Here is a 20533-nt window from a genome sequence, read left to right as displayed (position 1 = left end):
ACCTTTAGAGGCCATTTTTCCCCGCAAAGCGGGGGTTGGCCTTTTTCGGGAACCGTGGTTGTTGTTGTTTTTCGGTCCCCTTTTTGAAGCAATGTTTTACGGCCGGATGCCCTTCCTGACGCCAACCCTTTTTGCCGCCTTTAACGACAAACAGGGAATTACCAGTGAACTGGTACTCAATTAGCCGACCTCGGAAGGATGACAGGCTGAGTCAACCCCCCTGGCGTTAATTCGGCAATCGACCGGGATTCGAACCCAGGATCCTAGGATCCTAAGCCGGCACCCTAGCCGCTAGCCCAACACTAGACACGACATAATGAACTGTTAATGCAGTAAAACTTGAAGAATAGTCAAACTTTTATATGCTAACATCTAACAACACCTGAAGGAAAGTCTCACAAAGTAATACAAAATAAAAATCAACATCTGACAGATAAGTAATACAAAAACAACTAAGTATTTATTTAAACGAAGTATTTAAACACATCATTAACTTCAGAGATTATACCTTCACAAAGACCCGTAACATCACCTTAACCTTAGCTTGTTTTGAAAACAATGATGGTGTGAGTCATCGTTTTGGAGGAATGTCTTCCCTTCGTTCGTGTGATCCGAAGCATTGTGTGTCGTGCAATGGCTGTATTTATAGTCCAATGCGGGGCCCACAGAGGGTACCGCAAACATCGCAAGTATAGACTGGTCCTTGCAGAGATGGACGTTGGCAGGTTTTCCTTTCTTGCCTCTGCTGTTTCTCGATAGCAAGTCTCTCACATTCAAAGTGGTCCAGCCCTTTGTGGCAGATGTTACGCCAAGCTGACTTGTTTGTGGCCTGATGTTACCAGGTGATAACTGCAATGGCGCAAGACTTGAGTGTCAACTTAAGGACACCCTAACTTCCTTTGTCCACCAAGTGACCATTTACCAAATATAAGTTGTCCATAGAAAAGCGCTCGGGATTCTATGGTCTTCCATGCGTGTGTGGTGTCCTGACCAGCAGCACTGGGCTTGCATCAGGAAATACTCAATCCCTTGGATTCGACAGTGGTCTAGGATTGAGGTGTTCGGTATTCTGTCTCGCCAGATGATGCCAAGCACCTTATGAAGGCATTGCATATGGAATTGATAAATTGATCAAGGCGTTTGATATGGTGACAGTAGAGTATCCAAGAGGTTGCTATGAATTTTGCTCAAATCTGATAACCTCTGCAATGGCGCATTCCTCCAATTATGGCAAGTAATTTCATGAAAGTCAGAAAGCATGGAAAGAAAATTTTTCCATTACTCAAAGAAGCATAAATTCAAATTTCCTTTGACATATCATACACCCCAAAGACATATATCATATCATACATACAAAGACATATCAAATTAAAAAAATTAAAATTTAAAATTCCCTGGAAAGACTACTGCTTTTCCTGAGGCGATGCCTCTATCTCTGCTGAACGTATAGCTGAAGTTATTGTTGCAGGAATGGAGGCTTGAATCCCCTTCTCTTTCTAGTCAATTTCTCCTACCAATTGATGGTTCAACAATTCCTGCTATGCAGCCATTCGTGCAAAGGATGTGGCATGTCGGAGATGGAAAAACTCTTCTTCCTCTGACTCACATTCAGCTTTCATATCTGCCAGAAATTATTGCAAACATGTTACTAGTGAGGCGAAACATGCCTTTTTCCAAAAGAATTGTGACAACCTCTCATCTTTTTCCACAAATAGATCTTTCTGGTCTTAAGCAAAAGTATCTCCAACAACTTCTGTTGCTCTGCCTTTCCTTTGCTTTTCCGTTCCGATGGTACTATCGCTGTCTCTCCGACTGATAAAGCATCTATTTTTGGTTCTCTTTTCTCATCTAATTTCACAATGGATGACTTTTTAACATTCCATCTCCCTTTGAAGCACCCCTTACCAATCCAATGCCACTCCCTGTAATCTCTTTTCATGGAGTCATAAAAGTATCCCTCTTTCTGGACACATGCAAGGCATACAAACAAGATGGCACTCCACTTCGTGTCTCGAAGGTGTGTGCTTCAGAACTTGCTCTTGTGCTTGCTCATTTTCCGTTTTTGTTGAAAAACCCAAACTTTTCCTCTTTCCTGGAAACATGCCTTAGTACAGTTTATCTTAAAGAAGGGTGATCATTCAAACCCTCCCAACTACCATCCCACTGCTCTGACTGCTACTATTTCCAAAGTCTTTGAATGTCTTCTCAATAACCATTTTCTCAACCATCTTGGATCTCAGTCTTCCATCTGACCATCAATTAGGCTTTCGCAAGGCAAGATCTACCGGTGATACCTTTCTTACATAACGAATGTCTGGGCCTCTTTTCTGAGACTTTGGGGAATCCTTTATTGTAGGCCTTGATATCTCAAAAGCGTTTGACAGAGTTTGGCATTTAGGTCTGATATCCAAGCTTCCTTGTTTCGGGTTTCCTCCTTCACTCTGCTCTGTCGTATTGAGCTTTGTCTCCGACCGCTCTATCTCTGTAATGGTTGATGGTTCAACATCTCCCTCCCTCCTTATCAACAGCGGTGTCCCTCAGGGTTCCGTCCTTTCTCCCACACTCTTTTGTCTTTTTATCATTGACCTTTTTCTTCTAGAAATAACCAAATGCACTTGTGTGCTGATGACTCGACATGACATTCCTCCATGTTTTTCCCCATCTGCCCCATCTTCCCTCACTCGATCTACATCTCGTTTCATCACAGCCACCTGTTTAAATTCGGATGTGGGCAAGATTTCCCAGTGGGGCACATGTAATAGAGTAAAGTTTAATGCTTCTAAAACTCAATTTCTTCCGATCCCCCTCTCTCTCTCAAACTCTTCTCAATTCTTCAATCTCCTTTGAAAGTTCTACAATTACACCATGTGATACAATAAACCTCTTAGATATTTACCCAAACATCAAATTTATCCTGGCCAACGACCCCATTTTCATAGCAACATTCATGAAGGTTGTTTTTAATGAATAAGTTGCACTTCATCATCACAACAACAAACCAGAATTGTCTACTCACCACAGACAGCCGGACACTTTGACTGTCATCGTCAATTTTTATTTCCTCCTGTTTTTCCAACTTTTGTTCACCATTTCCCTTCATTCTCTTTCTCTCTAGTTCTTCAGGTGAAGAACTCAAAGAAACATCCTCCTTATCTTCTTGAATCTCATCATCTAAACATCAAAATATGTCAGACGAATACCCCTCAGAAATTAGGTTATCAACAGATGCCTTGAAAAAAAATAAAGGCAATGTCCCTGGGCTCACCTGGTAGAACCAGGAAACCATTGGCAAGTGTGAATGGCAGAACAATATTTTAGCAAAGCCGAATGATATTTTAGCAAATCAGAACAATATTTAAGCAAATGAAAACAATATTTTAGCAAAGCAGAACAATATTTTAGCAAAGCCGGATGATATTTTAGCAAATGTTACATATTTATGTGAATGTATGTGAATTACCATGCAGGTGTTTGCTTCCGTGTGTAGTATATTAAGTTGTTGTGTAGTTGTTGTGGTTGGAGGGTCAGGAGCCCTTCTGAAAGAGTGGCAGGAAACGGAAGTGGCCGGAAGCGGAAGTGACGGGAAACGGAGGAGAAAAGACACGAGGGAAAGGAAGGTTTCTTCTTCCTCGCCCCGCTCCGACAAAAGGTGGAAGCGACCTTGCGCTGCGTGGAAAACGCGCCGTTTCGAAACGTCTGGCGAGAGGAGTTACCTGGGCGGTAAATACCTTTTGACACGTCCAGTCACCGTGAGTTCGTGCACGAAACCAAGCGTCCGGGACAGTTTGCCCCGTCTACAAAGACGCGTACGGGTCCGCACGTTGGGCCTCGCTCGCGTCGGAAGCCGCGCTGGGTTTTGCCCCGTCTACAAAGGCGCGTACGGGTCCGCACGTTGGGCCTCGCTCGCGTCGGAAGCCGCGCTGGGTTTTTGCCCATCTACAAGGACGCGTAAGGGTCGCACTTGGGGCCTCGCGCCCGTTGGACGCCGCGCTGGGTTTGCCCCGTGGCTTGGCAAGGAGGTGCGCTGCAGCCGCGGCCCCAGTACGAGACTGCACGTTGGGAGCACGTCCGCCCGGGGTTCGTCCAACCGCCCGTGTGCGGAGAGGAGAGACATTGACCACGGAGGGAGTCAGGAGTGGGGCTCACGTGAGGAATGTATAAGATTAAGATGGCCATCTTAGAGTTTGTGTAGATGAGTTCACATGGTTGTAATATTGATTGTGCCTGGTTGTGTAGTGTTGATTGCTCGGGGAACATCTCCGTGGTTGTGTCTTTGAAAGTGTTTGGTATCATTACCATTGGGAAATATATACTTGCACATCAGTTGTCTCCTGGGTGAAATTCCTATGGATTGCGTGGCGAATGCGCCTATATAATACTATTTGCTGGCGAAGGTCCTCTCACGGTCCGGGGGTCACCGAGACCTGGTATGCACTGAGGGGACCACGTAACAGAATTGGGGGCTCGTCCAAATTACGATTTGCGATTTCGCAATTGGGTCTACGTCCGGGATCTAAAAGTGTATAAAATAATAAAATAATAATATTTTTGGTAATTAAAATTTATTAATTAATTATTAATTGGTAATTTTTTTTTGTGAGAAATTGGGGTAAAATCTTGGGTGAAGGTTAACAGGTGTTAACGATAGGCACCATGGCGTTTGTGGCACAGAACTTTGGGGTAACCCCGAGTGAGGCACAGTTCCGAGCGTTGCTAAAGTCGGATCTCTTGAAATTGGCCAAACATTTTAACTTGGAGGTCCGAACTAATTTGAGGAAGGCAGAGTTGCAGGCCACGGTGATACAATCTATGGTGGGATTAGGAACATGGGACGAGTTAGCCTGGGAGTGGCTACCCGAAGAACCAGAAGACGTGGAGCTCCGGAAACTGGAGTTGCAATTACGGAGCCAGGAACGGATCAAAGAAGAAGAAAGGAAAGCAGAAGAGAGAAGAGAAGAGAAGCAAGCAGAGGAAAGGAGAGTGGAACGAGAACTCCAGGAAAGGTTAAAAGAAGAAGAAAGGAAAGCAGAAGCGAGGAGGGAAGAGAAACAAGCAGAGGAAAGGAGAGTGGAAAGAGAACTCCAGGAAAGAAGAGAAAAGGAACAAGCAGAGGAAAGGAGAGCTGCAAGGGACCTCGAAGCAGAGGAGAGAAAAGCGGAAAGGGAATTAAAGGAACGTGACATGGAGCTTCAGCAAGAAATCAAAGTCAAGGAGCTGGAGTTAATGAGAGAACGGGGAGAGGCACCACCCTTGCTGACGGGGTCGACACCTCACCAGAAAACCTGGGATGTGGGCAGACATGTGAGGCTGGTTCCACCGTTCAGTGAAAAGGAAGTCGCGAAATTCTTCCCACACTTTGAGAAAGTGGCTCGACAATTAAACTGGCCGGAGGAGGCCTGGACCATACTCGTACAAAGTGTGCTGGTGGGGAAAGCTCAGGAAATTTATTCGGCGCTACCAATGGACCAATGTGCAGATTATGAGGTACTGAAGAAGCACATCCTCAAGGCCTATGAGTTGGTTCCGGAAGCTTACAGGCAAAAATTCAGGAATGCCAGGAAGAGGGAGAGTGAGACCCATGTGGAGTTTGCCAGAGTGAAAGAAAACATGTTTGATCGGTGGTGTGAGTCAAAAGGAGTCGGGAAAGACTTCGAGACATTGCGGGACTTGATCCTGGTGGAGGAATTCCAGCAGTGTGTCCACGAGGACATCAAAGTGTACCTGCAGGAAAAGAAGGTACCAAAGTTGTGGGACGCAGCCACCATGGCAGATGATTATGCCTTAACCCACCGAATAGGGGTCCACGAACCTAACTCCTCGCCTAGATCTCCGCAGGGGAGGTGGGGAACAGCAGGTGCGGAGAACGACCATACATGGCGGCGGCCTCGAGATGATTATGGGGACAACTATGATACCCCACCGGTTCGAAATCAGAGGGATGCGGGCCCAAGACAAACTTATAGTTCGGGGGGCCCGAGGCAGACCCCGAGTTTTTCCTCCGGGCCTACTTGCGCGTTTTGCAAAAAACCTGGACACTTGATGTCCAGTTGTTACCTCATGAAAAGGGACAACCCAGAGCGGAGTCCGACTATTACAACTCCGAATGCGATGGCTAGCGTAAGAAATCGCCATCAAGAGGGTTACCAACCATTTGTTTCCGAGGGGTTTGTGTCACTGGATGGAGCCTCGACTAACCGGAGACCGGTTAGGATATTGAGAGACACAGGGGCCCATCAATCTTTAATGCTTGAAGGCATTTTGCCATGGTCCGAGGAGACGGCAACGGGGGATAGTGTTCGTTTACAGGGGATCGGGGGCGGTGTTAGTGCTCCCCTTCAGGTCATCCAGTTGGAGTCCGATTTGGTGTCAGGACCGGTCACCGTCGGTTTACAAGCCACGTTTCCTGTAGAGGGTGTATCTGTGGTTCTCGGGAATGATTTGGCCGGGGGTCAAGTTTATGGTAACCTGAGGGTTGAGAAAGAGCCCAGCAGGGAAAATAACACCACACCAGCTCGGGATGGTGACAAAAGTGCCAAGTTATTTGTAGGGGGACTGAACTTCAAAACAGAGGAAGAAGTTCTGACCTCTGTCTTCAACAGATATGGGCCGCTGGTGGAAGTGCGGTTGGTAAGAGACTGGGAAACGCAACAGTCAAGAGGGTTCGGCTTTGTCACGTTTGCCAGCACAAAAGACGCCAGAGAGGCAGAGAAGAATTGGAATGGCAAGGATTTGGAGGGTCGGACCATAACAGTAGGGAAGGCATTTCGTAGGCGTCGAGAGGTCTACAGGAGAGGACAACTGGGCGGTAGTTTTGGTGGTGGCCGCAGTCAATATTATTATGGAGGCTCCCTGAGTTACGGCCGCTCCCGAAGGAAGAATTGGCAAAGTAGTGGCCGAGAAGAAGACCGGTATTCAGGGGACTACAGGGACCAGTGGTCCCACCCTAATTATTAGGGACGTTCTGAGAAGTTGAAGCACTGAAGGCGGCGGAGCCGCCGAGCCAAGATTCCTACACGAATTAACCGTGAACGCCGTTCCTAAAGGCGCCCATGTAGAGAACTTTCCTGCACGGACTAACCGTGAACTCCACGTTCCTCAAGGCGCCCATGTAGAGAACTTTCCTGCACGGACTAACCGTGAACTCCGCGTTCCTAAAGGCATCCATGTAGTGAATACTCGGCTTGGCCTCCCGGAAAAGTGCTATCGAGTGGCTTAACTGGCTTTATTTTTAAGTGATAACTGTGCCCGGGGGGAATTGATAATGTGGGGGGGTTGAGTTATCTGGTTTGTTTCTCCAAATTGGCCGGCAAAGAAAGTTTTCGCTGGGTTCAAACTTTCTTTCTTGAAGGGGGGGAGTGTTACATATTTATGTGAATGTATGTGAATTACCATGCAGGTGTTTGCTTCCGTGTGTAGTATATTAAGTTGTTGTGTAGTTGTTGTGGTTGGAGGGTCAGGAGCCCTTCTGAAAGAGTGGCAGGAAACGGAAGTGGCCGGAAGCGGAAGTGACGGGAAACGGAGGAGAAAAGACACGAGGGAAAGGAAGGTTTCTTCTTCCTCGCCCCGCTCCGACAAAAGGTGGAAGCGACCTTGCGCTGCGTGGAAAACGCGCCGTTTCGAAACGTCTGGCGAGAGGAGTTACCTGGGCGGTAAATACCTTTTGACACGTCCAGTCACCGTGAGTTCGTGCACGAAACCAAGCGTCCGGGACAGTTTGCCCCGTCTACAAAGACGCGTACGGGTCCGCACGTTGGGCCTCGCTCGCGTCGGAAGCCGCGCTGGGTTTTGCCCCGTCTACAAAGGCGCGTACGGGTCCGCACGTTGGGCCTCGCTCGCGTCGGAAGCCGCGCTGGGTTTTTGCCCATCTACAAGGACGCGTAAGGGTCGCACTTGGGGCCTCGCGCCCGTTGGACGCCGCGCTGGGTTTGCCCCGTGGCTTGGCAAGGAGGTGCGCTGCAGCCGCGGCCCCAGTACGAGACTGCACGTTGGGAGCACGTCCGCCCGGGGTTCGTCCAACCGCCCGTGTGCGGAGAGGAGAGACATTGACCACGGAGGGAGTCAGGAGTGGGGCTCACGTGAGGAATGTATAAGATTAAGATGGCCATCTTAGAGTTTGTGTAGATGAGTTCACATGGTTGTAATATTGATTGTGCCTGGTTGTGTAGTGTTGATTGCTCGGGGAACATCTCCGTGGTTGTGTCTTTGAAAGTGTTTGGTATCATTACCATTGGGAAATATATACTTGCACATCAGTTGTCTCCTGGGTGAAATTCCTATGGATTGCGTGGCGAATGCGCCTATATAATACTATTTGCTGGCGAAGGTCCTCTCACGGTCCGGGGGTCACCGAGACCTGGTATGCACTGAGGGGACCACGTAACACAAAGCAAAACAATATTTTAGCAAATCAAAACAATATTTTAGCAAAGCCGAACAATATTTTAGCAAAGCCGAACAATATTTTAGCAAAGCAGAACAATATTTTAGCAAAGCAAAACAATATTTTAGCAAAGCAAAACAATATTTTAGCAAAGCCGAACAATATTTAAGCAAAGCTGAACAATATTTTAACAAAGCAAAACAATATTTTAGCAAAGCAAAACAATATTTTGGCAAAGCCGGACAATATTTTAGCAAAGCAGAAAATTTTAGCAAAGCCGAACAATATTTTAGCAAAGCAGAACAATATTTTAGCAACGCTGAACAATATTTTAGCAAAGCCGAACAATGTTTTAGCAAAACAGAACAATATTTTAGCAAAGCCGAACAATATTGCAGGAAAGCCGAACAATATTTTAGCAAAGCCGAACAATATTTCAGGAAAGCCGAACAATATTTTTACAAAGCAAAACAATCTTTTTGCAAAGCAAAACAATATTTTAGCAAAGCCGAACAATATTTCAGGTAAGCCGGATGATATTTTATCAAAGCAAAACAATATTTTAGCAAATCAAAACAATATTTTAGCAAAGCAAAACAATATTTTGGCAAAGCAGAACAATATTTTAGCAAAGCCGAACAATATTTTAGCAAAGCAGAACAATAATTTAGCAACGCCAAACAATATTTTAGCAAAGCAGAACAATATTTTAGCAAAGCCGAACAATGTTTTCGCAAAGCAGAACAATATTTAAGCTAAGCTGAACAATATTTCAGGAAAGCAGAACAATATTTTAGCAATGCCGAACAATATTTCAGGAAAGCCGAACAATATTTTTGCAAAGCTGAAAAATACATTTGCAAAGCCTAACAATAATTTTAGCAAAGCCTAAATAATTTTAGCAAAGCCAAACAATAATTTAGCAAAGCTGAATAATATTTTAGGAAAGCCAAACATTTAACAAAGCAGTTGCTCAACTGTCCAATGAAAATTTATTGATGACAAGCATGTACCAAATGGGTTTTTGCTCTTCTTAATGCTTATCTTCCTACCTTGACGTTTGAGACAACTTGGTTTGCAACATCTTTGTAGAAAATGGCGAATACATGTAAATAAATTCTTCTTCTTTCCTTCTGCCTGCAGGAAAGGATCACAGAATCACTGTATTGTATGAATGTGAGTAGCTCTGGTCGGCACATCGCTTGGTATACACTAAGCACGGAATCTGTTAATCATGCTGTCATGAATAATAATATCTAAATTCCATTCAACAATGTACAAACTTAAACATCAAACACACAGCACACAAAGAACAATAAACCTCCAGGTTTAAACAATTAAAAAGCGAAAACACCAAAATATGTACACGAATTATCAGCACAAATTAATCCAGTACTCTGACTTTTTTTATTTACAGGAGCGTGGCTCATGTGAGAGCAAAGTAGAACTGACAGTGGTACAAACAACAGGGAATGAACGAACAGGGGAAGAGGAGAGGGGGCATTCCACATCATTATGGAGTGACAATTGAGTCAAAAAATTCCCCTTTTTTCATTTCAAAAATTTTTTTTTTACTTTCTATTGATTATGGTGTACACTTCACCCGTGGCTCTGATCAGCAGTTAAGGAAATTCATACACATTGTCATGTATTCCAACAGTCATGAAATGAAATACGTGCTATGGAGTGACACTGACTATTTGACCAAGTCTGACAGTGGTAAAATAATCTTAAAATCCTGCTCTCATCGAAAGTTTGAAAAAAAGGCTATTTCACCAAAGAATAGATAATATATCTACTTTCTTTGGAAGGGGTTTCAACCTTCAGCAATGATGCCCCTTGGAATAATAAAAGTGAATGTTACTGTCAAGGAGTGACAAGTCGCATCACAATAATGTGTTCACACGACATAATGAACTGTTAATGCAGTAAAACTTGAAGAATAGTCAAACTTTTATATGCTAACATCTAACAACACCTGAAGGAAAGTCTCACAAAGTAATACAAAATAAAAATCAACATCTGATAGATAAGTAATACAAAAACAACTAAGTATTTATTTAAACGAAGTATTTAAACACATCATTAACTTCAGAGATTATACCTTCACAAAGACCCGTAACATCACCTTAACCTTAGCTTGTTTTGAAAACAATGATGGTGTGAGTCATCGTTTTGGAGGAATGTCTTCCCTTCGTTCGTGTGATCCGAAGCATTGTGTGTCGTGCAATGGCTGTATTTATAGTCCAATGCGGGGCCCACAGAGGGTACCGCAAACATCGCAAGTATAGACTGGTCCTTGCAGAGATGGACGTTGGCAGGTTTTCCTTTCTTGCCTCCGCTGTTTCTCGATAGCAAGTCTCTCACATTCAAAGTGGTCCAGCCCTTTGTGGCAGATGTTACGCCAAGCTGACTTGTTTGTGGCCTGATGTTACCAGGTGATAACTGCAATGGCGCAAGACTTGACTGTCAACTTAAGGACACCCTAACTTCCTTTGTCCACCAAGTGACCATTTACCAAATATAAGTTGTCCATAGAAAAGCGCTCGGGATTCTATGGTCTTCCATGCGTGTCTGGTGTCCTGACCAGCAGAACTGGGCTTGCATCAGGAAATACTCAATCCCTTGGATTCGACAGTGGTCTAGGATTGAGGTGTCCGGTATTCTGTCTCGCCAGATGATGCCAAGCACCTTATGAAGGCATTGCATATGGAATTGATAAATTGATCAAGGCGTTTGATATGGTGACAGTAGAGTATCCAAGAGGTTGCTATGAATTTTGCTCAAATCTGATAACCTCTGCAATGGCGCATTCCTCCAATTATGGCAAGTAATTTCATGAAAGTCAGAAAGCATGGAAAGAAAATTTTTCCATTACTCAAAGAAGCATAAATTCAAATTTCCTTTGACATATCATACACCCCAAAGACATATATCATATCATACATACAAAGACATATCAAATTTAAAAAAATTAAAATTTAAAATTCCCTGGAAAGACTACTGCTTTTCCTGAGGCGATGCCTCTATCTCTGCTGAACGTATAGCTGAAGTTATTGTTGCAGGAATGGAGGCTTGAATCCCCTTCTCTTTCTAGTCAATTTCTCCTACCAATTGATGGTTCAACAATTCCTGCTCTGCAGCCATTCGTGCAAAGGATGCGGCATGTCGGAGATGGAAAAACTCTTCTTCCTCTGACTCACATTCAGCTTTCATATCTGCCAGAAATTATTGCAAACATGTTACTAGTGAGGCGAAACATGCCTTTTTCCAAAAGAATTGTGACAACCTCTCATCTTTTTCCACAAATAGATCTTTCTGGTCTTAAGCAAAAGTATCTCCAACAACTTCTGTTGCTCTGCCTTTCCTTTGCTTTTCCGTTCCGATGGTACTATCGCTGTCTCTCAGACTGATAAAGCATCTATTTTTGGTTCTCTTTTCTCATCTAATTTCACAATGGATGACTTTTTAACATTCCATCTCCCTTTGAAGCACCCCTTACCAATCCAATGCCACTCCCTGTAATCTCTTTTCCTGGAGTCATAAAAGTATCCCTCTTTCTGGACACATGCAAGGCATACAAACAAGACGGCACTCCACTTCGTGTCTCAAAGGTGTGTGCTTCAGAACTTGCTCTTGTGCTTGCTCATTTTCCGTTTTTGTTGAAAAACCCAAACTTTTCCTCTTTCCTGGAAACATGCCTTAGTACAGTTTATCTTAAAGAAGGGTGATCATTCAAACCCTCCCAACTACCATCCCACTGCTCTGACTGCTACTATTTCCAAAGTCTTTGAATGTCTTCTCAATAACCATTTTCTCAACCATCTTGGATCTCAGTCTTCCATCTGACCATCAATTAGGCTTTCGCAAGGCAAGATCTACCGGTGATACCTTTCTTACATAACGAATGTCTGGGCCTCTTTTCTGAGACTTTGGGGAATCCTTCATTGTAGGCCTTGATATCTCAAAAGCGTTTGACAGAGTTTGGCATTGAGGTCTGATATCCAAGCTTCCTTGTTTCGGGTTTCCTCCTTCACTCTGCTCTGTCGTATTGAGCTTTGTCTCCGACCGCTCTATCTCTGTAATGGTTGATGGTTCAACATCTCCCTCCCTCCTTATCAACAGCGGCGTCCCTCAGGGTTCCGTCCTTTCTCCCACACTCTTTTGTCTTTTTATCATTGACCTTTTTCTTCTAGAAATAACCAAATGCACTTGTGTGCTGATGACTCGACATGACATTCCTCCATGTTTTTCCCCATCTGCCCCATCTTCCCTCACTCGATCTACATCTCGTTTCATCACAGCCACCTGTTTAAATTCGGATGTGGGCAAGATTTCCCAGTGGGGCACATGTAATCGAGTAAAGTTTAATGCTTCTAAAACTCAATTTCTTCCGATCCCCCTCTCTCTCTCAAACTCTTCTCGATTCTTCAATCTCCTTTGAAAGTTCTACAATTACACCATGTGATACAATAAACCTCTTAGATATTTACCCAAACATCAAATTTATCCTGGCCAACGACCCCATTTTCATAGCAACATTCATGAAGGTTGTTTTTAATGAATAAGTTGCACTTCATCATCACAACAACAAACCAGAATTGTCTACTCACCACAGACAGCCGGACACTTTGACTGTCATCGTCAATTTTTATTTCCTCCTGTTTTTCCAACTTTTGTTCACCATTTCCCTTCATTCTCTTTCTCTCTAGTTCTTCAGGTGAAGAACTCAAAGAAACATCCTCCTTATCTTCTTGAATCTCATCATCTAAACATCCAAATATGTTGGAAGAGGACACCTCAGAAATTAAGCTATCAACTATCTTCTTGAATCTCATCATCTAAACATCCAAATATGTTGGAAGAGGACACCTCAGAAATTAAGCTATCAACAGATTCCTTGAAAAAAAAATAAAGGCAATGACCCTGGGCTCACCTGGTAGAACCAGGAAACCACTGGTAAGTGTGAATGGCGTACAAAATATGTAATGGAAAGGAAAGGAAATACCTATTTTGGGAGGCAAACGCCTGATTTTTTTAAATGTCGTGAACAAACTTCAGTACATCGTGGGAGATGAAGGTTGTGGTCAAGTTTCATCCCAGAAAATAATGCACATACCTTATCTTGTGGGGTTAAGACCACCCTCAAACCACCTTGAAAATGAATGAATGAATGATCGTTTTAAGGCCATTTTTCCCCGCTAGAGCGGGGGTTAGCCTTGCGGCCCCCATGACAATCATGATTCCCTGTTTGAGGCAATGTTTTTTATGGCCGGATGCCCTTCCTGACGCCAACCTTTGGTCGCCTCTTACAATGCCCAGGGATACGGTGTACCTATTCTAAACCAGGGTACACACCGTGAAACCACCTTAGACCTTCATTTTTGTTATGCTGTGAACAAACGTTGCTACATCATGGATGATGAAGGTTGTGGTCAAGTTTCATCTAAATCGTGTGTCGTTTCAGAGAGGAGAGCAAATACCTATTTTGGGGGTCAAACCTCACCTCTCCTCAGAAATTAAGCTATTAACAGATTCCTTGAAAAAAATGTTTAAAATCGCACAAAAGTGTACATTGTGAGTTTTAAACATGAACAAATCAATACTGGGAATTTGATTTGCCAATAGGTTGAAGAAATGTTGTGACCTGTTGGGATAGTTTTCATATATGTTTGAACAAGTAGAGTGAGCGTTTGTAGGGTTATCCAATCGGTGAGATTTCCTTGTCTCAAGAGATTGAAGGAATGTATTTCAGGCTTGCCTACTGGGTGAACAGTCCAGCATCCAAACTACAATGTAGTCTCTGGAACAATCCTAACCAGACAATGAAGGTTCAGTGGAATGATTCTGCTTAATAACTGGATAGATGGTTTTACTGCTGCTCTAATTTTACTGAATCGAAATATTCCATACTATGGATTTTATAACTTGTCCCAACACCTGAAATGACAGAATTTTCTGAAATACATAAAATTGTTATATATTGGTAAAGTGAGAAAGATGAGATATTTTTTATAACCTTTATCTGTGAGTTCCTGCACTGTTGTTTCAGAATGCCCAGTCGTCCACGGATGGTGAAGAATATCCTGGAAAACAAAATTCTGTACATGTACCAGCTGAAATTAAACGAGTTAAACACCCCCATGTTAGTCCCTGTGCAAAACCATCAAAGTACACCACACCAGGATTTGGTGAATTTGAAGAAGTGTTTTAATACAAACCAAATCATCAATAACTTTGTTGAGAAACAGCCACCCACCTCCATTGAGAACCGCAAGGATGGGTCGTCACTAAACATGCATTTCAAAAGAGAAGTGCAGGATTGTTCAATTCTTGGTGGGGGCTTGTAGTTCAGATGTCCAGTGTTCTGGAGTTCCTGGGGAGGGCATAAACAGGGGTGGGAGGGGAAGAAAACTATTCAGAAAAAAAAAAAATCAGTCACCATTTCTAAAGTTGCGTGAAATTATCTCAACAATAAGCCATCAAAATTGTAACTTGGACTATTACGGCCACAACCATGTGGTCTATGCCCTGTGGAAGAATACATTAATTGTCCTCCATTTGTCGTGGTTTAATATGAAGCATTTATTTCTTTCAGAAGAGGGAGAAAGCATGGTATGACTTTAATTACAGCAGAAATACACGGATACTCAGAAACAATGAACAAATACAGGACCACGAGTCATCAGCATATATTTCTCCACGAGTCCTTGTACAAAAACCATTTATATAGCGTTCAGCTTGTGTGAGTTTGAAATTGCCGAGGCAGGAGGCTGGGGGGAGGAGAAGGAGGTGCAAGGGGGGGGGGGGGGGGGGGGGAGACCTTGAGGAGATATCAACATTGACATCACAAAGTTGGGCCCCTGTGATCCAGCCAATAAGGAGACCCCAGTTGGTTACTGAGACAACAACATTCCTCAATGGCTGAATTTCCCAGATATTAGCTGTAAACATGCAGTTCTCCCTCTGTAAGCCTCCCCCACGCTGCCTGACATCAAAGAAAGACAGCCTTGAGATGCCAGACTCATTGCCGCCTGGCATGAGTATTTTTCAATAGTTGATCTATTCCCAATATATTTTAAAAGGTTTATTTGAAGGGAAAGCACCTTCAGTTGTTGTTTATGACCCCCCCCCCCCCCTCCCCCCTAAAAACTTCCTGCAGCATGTTGGCTTCTATTAAACTAGCTGCAAACTACTTTTAGCTCGGTTTTTATATACAACCGAGCTGGACACAAGTTTTGATCAATATATATTATACAAGATTAAATTTACCTACAGCACCCAATTATCAGATGAGTTAAAAAATACTATTTACTGCATGGGTTTTCCTGAATTTTTCCTCCTTTGTTCAAGTTACGCCAATATTGGGAAAATAACGTCTCTCCACACAAACTGATTTAAGAAAACAATTTTAATACAGTACAACCTCTTTTATCTGGAGTCGTCGGGAACAAGCACAGTTGGCAATTTGAGTCGATAACTCAGACTGGAGTCGCACTTGAGACTGGAGTCGAAATTGACTTGCGACTCAGACATAGGACTTGGTGCCAGGGTAGCATTCACACCCCTCGATTTTTTTTTCACATTATGTTGTGTTAAACCTTGAATTTAAAATGGACGAAATTATTTTTTTTGTCGCTGATCGACACATAATACCCCATGATGTCAAAGTGGAATTTTTTTTTTTAGAAATTCATACAAAGTAATTAAAAATGAAATACAGAAATATATAATTTACCCCCCTGAGTCAATACTTCATAGAAGCGCCTTTGGCAGCGATTACGGCTTTGAATCTTCTTGGGCATGTCTGTATCAGCTTTGCACATCTGGATTTGAGGAGTTTCTCCCATTCTTCCTTGCACATTTGCTCAAGCTCGGTTAAGTTGGATGGGGAGTGTTGGTGAACAGCAATCTTCAAGTCTTTCCACAGATTCTCAATGGGATTCAATTCTGGCCTTTGGCTGGGCCACTCAAGAACTTTCATGTTCCATTGTAGCCTTGGCTGTATGCTTGGGGTCATTGTGTTGTTGGAACGTAAATCTCTTTTGCAGTCTAAGGTCTTTTGCACTCTGAAGTACGTTCTCCTTAAGGATTTTCCTGTATTTGGCACCATTCATTGTTCCTTCTATCCTGACGAGTCTCCTTGCCCCTCCCGCTGAAAAGCATCCCCATAGCATGATGTTGCCACCACCATGCTTTGCGGTCGGGATGGTGTTAGATGGGTGATGAACCGTGCTCGGTTTCCGCCAGATATAGCGCTTTGCATTCAGGCCAAAGAGTCCAATTTTCACCTCATCAGACCACTGAATCTTTGCCTCATGCTCTCAGTCTTTCTCGTGCCTTTTCACAAACTCCATGCATGCTGTCATGTGCCTTTTTCATAGGAGTGGCTTCCGTCTGGCCACTCTCCCATAAAGCCTAGATTTTTGAAGTGCTGCAGAGACTGTTGTGCTTCCGGCAGGTTGTCCCATCTCAGCCAATGAACTCTGTAGTTCTGTCAGAGTGGTCATTGGGTTCTTGGTCACCTTCCTGACCAACGTCCTTCTTGCCCAGTTGCTCAGTTTGGTCAGACAGCCAGCTCCAGGAAAAGTCTTTGTAGTTCCATATTCTTTCCATTTCCTAATGATGGAGCTCACTGTGCTCTTAGGAACTTTCAACACTAGAAATTGTTTTATACTCTTCCCCAGATCTATGCCTCCTCACAATTATATCTCAGAGTTCTACGGACAGTTACCTGGACGTAATGGTGTAGTTTCTGCTCTGACATGCACTGTCTGCAGTGGGACCTGGAATAGAAAAGTGTGTTTCTTTCTAAATCAGGTCCAAGCAATGGAATTGGCCACAGGTGGAATCCAATCAAGTTGTAGAGACATCTCAAGGATGATCAAAGGAAATTGGATGCACCTGAGCTCAGTTTGGAGCGACATAGCAAAGGGGTTGAATACTTATTGACAAGACATTTCAGCTTTGCAATTTTAATTATTTTGTAAAAATTTCTCAAACAAAAATTCCACTTCAACATTATGGTATCATGTGTAGATCAGTCACAAAAACTTAAAATTTGATCCATTTTAAATTCAGACTGTAACACAACAAAATGTGAAAACAGTCAAGGTGTGTGAATACTTTCTGAAGGCACTGTATTTGAAAAGTAAATTTAACATAAATTTATTTTTGCTGGACCAAAGCAGCAAAACATTGCCACTGTATGAAGTTGACAAACAAAACTTGAGGAAATTTTTTAGTCATTAATCGAATAATTCAATAATTAATCATTTAATTGATGAATCAATAAATCAAAAATAGCCTTTGCAGCCAAATCACCTGGTCATTGGCATGTCCAAATATCAGCTTCTTAACTCAAAAGGTGCCTGAGATAATGGTCAGAAGAGAAAGGAAATTTAATTACTTAAATAAGTACTTAATTAATCGCTAATAATTAAATAACTCCTCAAGTAATTGATTAATCAAAAAACAAAAAATACCGTTTTTGACAAAGGACTTGCTCACTATTGTGCCGAAATTTCAGCTTCCTAGCTCAAAGGATGGCTGAGATATAGCCCGGGCAAACAAGAAAGAAAGAAAGAAAGAAAACAAACTGGGCTGAAAATTGGGCAAACTGGGCAAACAAACTGAAAACCGAGTACTCCCTTTCAGCGTGCGTCATTGCTGAGCCCCCTTCGGTGCCCGGCAATGACGTTATGCAGCGCCTGGAGATGGCATCGGAAAGGTGCAGTGTACAACAAGAAAGCAAGAAAACAAACAACCAGAGTGAAAACCGAGTACTCCCTTTCAGCGTGCGTCATTGCCGAGCCCCCTTCGGTGCCCGGCAATGACGTAATGCAGCGCCTGGAGATGGCAGAGGAAAGGTGCGGTGTGCAACATGGCTCATTGTAAAGGACTCCATGTGGGGAATAGGTGTTGTTAACGATGATGTCATAATTCGACAGGGACAACGCTTAGTCTGATCAGTTTGAAATGTATTGAGCATGACCGATGCAGCAATTATATTAGAGAATATAAATTTATGATGTCATCGCTCACGTGGTCTGGAAGCCATATTGGATCAAAGCAAAAAATGTTCAAAAACAGAGTTGGCTCGCAATATGTTGACTGCGCAGGGTAAGTATTCTATGAATACCATCTAGTTTATGATTTTGTCAGTGACATTATTGTTAAGATAATAACGAATTGTTAACACGGGTCCTAAAATCCTGTTCTTCTGCTCTTTCACTCCCTCTCTCTGTTCTCTTCACCCTCTCTTTTGCTCAAGGTCATCTTCCATCTGCTTGGAAATCAGCCAACCTCACCACTTTGCACAAAAAGGTGCAAAAACAAATCCTAGCAACTACAGACCAATCAGCCTTCTCCCAATGATCAGCAAAGTCATGGAATCCATCATTGCTTCAGATATGAAATCTTTCCTCTTCTCCAATGGCTTGATCTCTGATCATCAATTTGGTTTCAGACCTGGTCACTCTACTCTGGACATGCTGCTTCTGCTTTCTCAACAATGGATGGAGGTCCTCAATGCCAAACAGGAAATTAGAGCTGTCTCCCTTGACATATCACGTGCCTTCGATACGGTCTGGCATCCTGCTCTGCTTACCAAACTCTCCTCCTTTGGTATCCATGGAAATCTCCATGCATGGCTGGCTGACTTCCTCTCTAGTTGTAGTCAACGTGTGGCCCTGAATGGGTTTCTCTCATCTCCTCTTCCTGTTCAGGCTGGAGTTCCCCAAGGCAGTGTTCTGGGCCCTGTGCTTTTTCTGGTCTTCATCAATGATCTCTCTGACTCTCTCGAAAATCCTCTCTATCTCTTTGCTGATGACTCTACTCTCTGTCGCTCCATTCCTCATCCCTCAGATCGGCAGTCTGCAGCCTCCTCACTCTCTGCAGACCTGGATAAAATCACAGACAGGGCAAACAAGTGGAACATGTCCTTCAATTCTGACAAATCTCACACTCTTACGATGTCTCTCCGAAAAGACTGACTGGACAACCCTCCCATCCACTTTCTGAATAATCCTCTCCAAGAAGTTCTGTCACTCAAGCTTTTGGGTCTCACTATCCGCCATGATCTTTCCTGGGAAAACCACATTTCAAATCTGGCCTCCAAAGCCAGTCGCTGACTGGGCATCCTCCGTCGTGCAAAGTCTTTCCTTGGCACACCTGAGCTCCTCACCACATACAAGGCTTTCATCCGCAGCTCAATGGAATACTGCTCTCCCCTCTGGGCTGGTGCTCCTGCCTCACACCTAGCTCGTCTTCACGCTGTTGAAACCAAAGCGTTCAGAATCATTGGAATCTCCCGCGATGAAGCTAACTCCAAGGGCCTTTCACTCACTCACCGCAGGCAGTTTGGTGGTCTTTCCGTCTTCTACCGACTCCTCTCTGGCCTTGCCCCCCCAGCTCTCTCGGGGCTCTGTCCCCCAAATATTCCTACAGGTCGCACAAGATCTGCCTGCAACCCTCTTCTGGTTAAACTGCCAAAATCAAGACTCTCTGCTCACCTTCACTCCTTCATTCCTCTTTTCTCCCACCTCTGGAACAAACTCCCTCACTCTCTTCAATCCCACTCCACCCTCCAGGTCTTTAAAACAGCTGTTCACCACCATCTCTTATCTTCCCCCAGGAAGGGCATCCGGCCATAAAAACATTGCCTCAAACAGGGAACCATGATTGTCATGGGGCCCGCAAGGCTAACCCCCGCTCTAGCGGGGAAAATGGCCTTAAAACGATCATTCATTCATTCATATTCATCCAAAACCTTGATCTTTTCTACCCCCGCTAATTTCACCCCAAATCCACTTTTTTGAAATACCAACTTCTGTCCTGGAAGTCCTTGGGGTCCTTGTGTTTTATACTTCTCCCACCTCCCACCTCCCCCCCCCCTTTCCCACGCTTCCTCCCTCCAAGCCCTCTCCCTCCCACACATCTCCCTGCTCTCAAATGTTATGTTTGTGTGCTTCCCCTTCTCTCCCCATCTTGTCTTCCGCTCCCTCTTTTTATATATCTTGTTTGTCTGGTTGATTTGTTTGTGAAATAAATGTTAGCTCTTTCACGAGCCTCGATTCAGTATACAAAAAAACAAAAAACGAAGCACACTTACACAAAAATAAGGATATATAATGATCATTATGAAGGCATCGA

General features: G+C 43.6%; 1 protein-coding gene across 1 annotated transcript in view; it reads right to left on the bottom strand.

The window, feature by feature from the left end:
- The window catches only part of LOC137413095 (putative serine/threonine-protein kinase MARK-C), a 40042-nt gene that overhangs the window by 7130 nt on the left and 12379 nt on the right, over positions 1-20533 (bottom strand). Inside the window, exons 7-11 of the mRNA XM_078775316.1 lie at positions 14640-14756; positions 14400-14466; positions 12994-13148; positions 9433-9517; positions 3017-3171 (exon numbers count right to left, since the gene is read on the bottom strand). Of these exons, the coding sequence (XP_078631442.1) occupies positions 3017-3171; positions 9433-9517; positions 12994-13148; positions 14400-14466; positions 14640-14756 (579 nt within the window). The remainder of the gene's footprint in view (positions 1-3016; positions 3172-9432; positions 9518-12993; positions 13149-14399; positions 14467-14639; positions 14757-20533) is intronic.

The sequence above is a fragment of the Myxine glutinosa genome, chromosome 4 (genome assembly GCF_964187855.1).
Source record: "Myxine glutinosa chromosome 4, kmMyxGlut1.1, whole genome shotgun sequence".
NCBI lineage: Eukaryota > Metazoa > Chordata > Myxini > Myxiniformes > Myxinidae > Myxine > Myxine glutinosa.
This window is presented reverse-complemented; position numbering and strand designations above follow the sequence as displayed.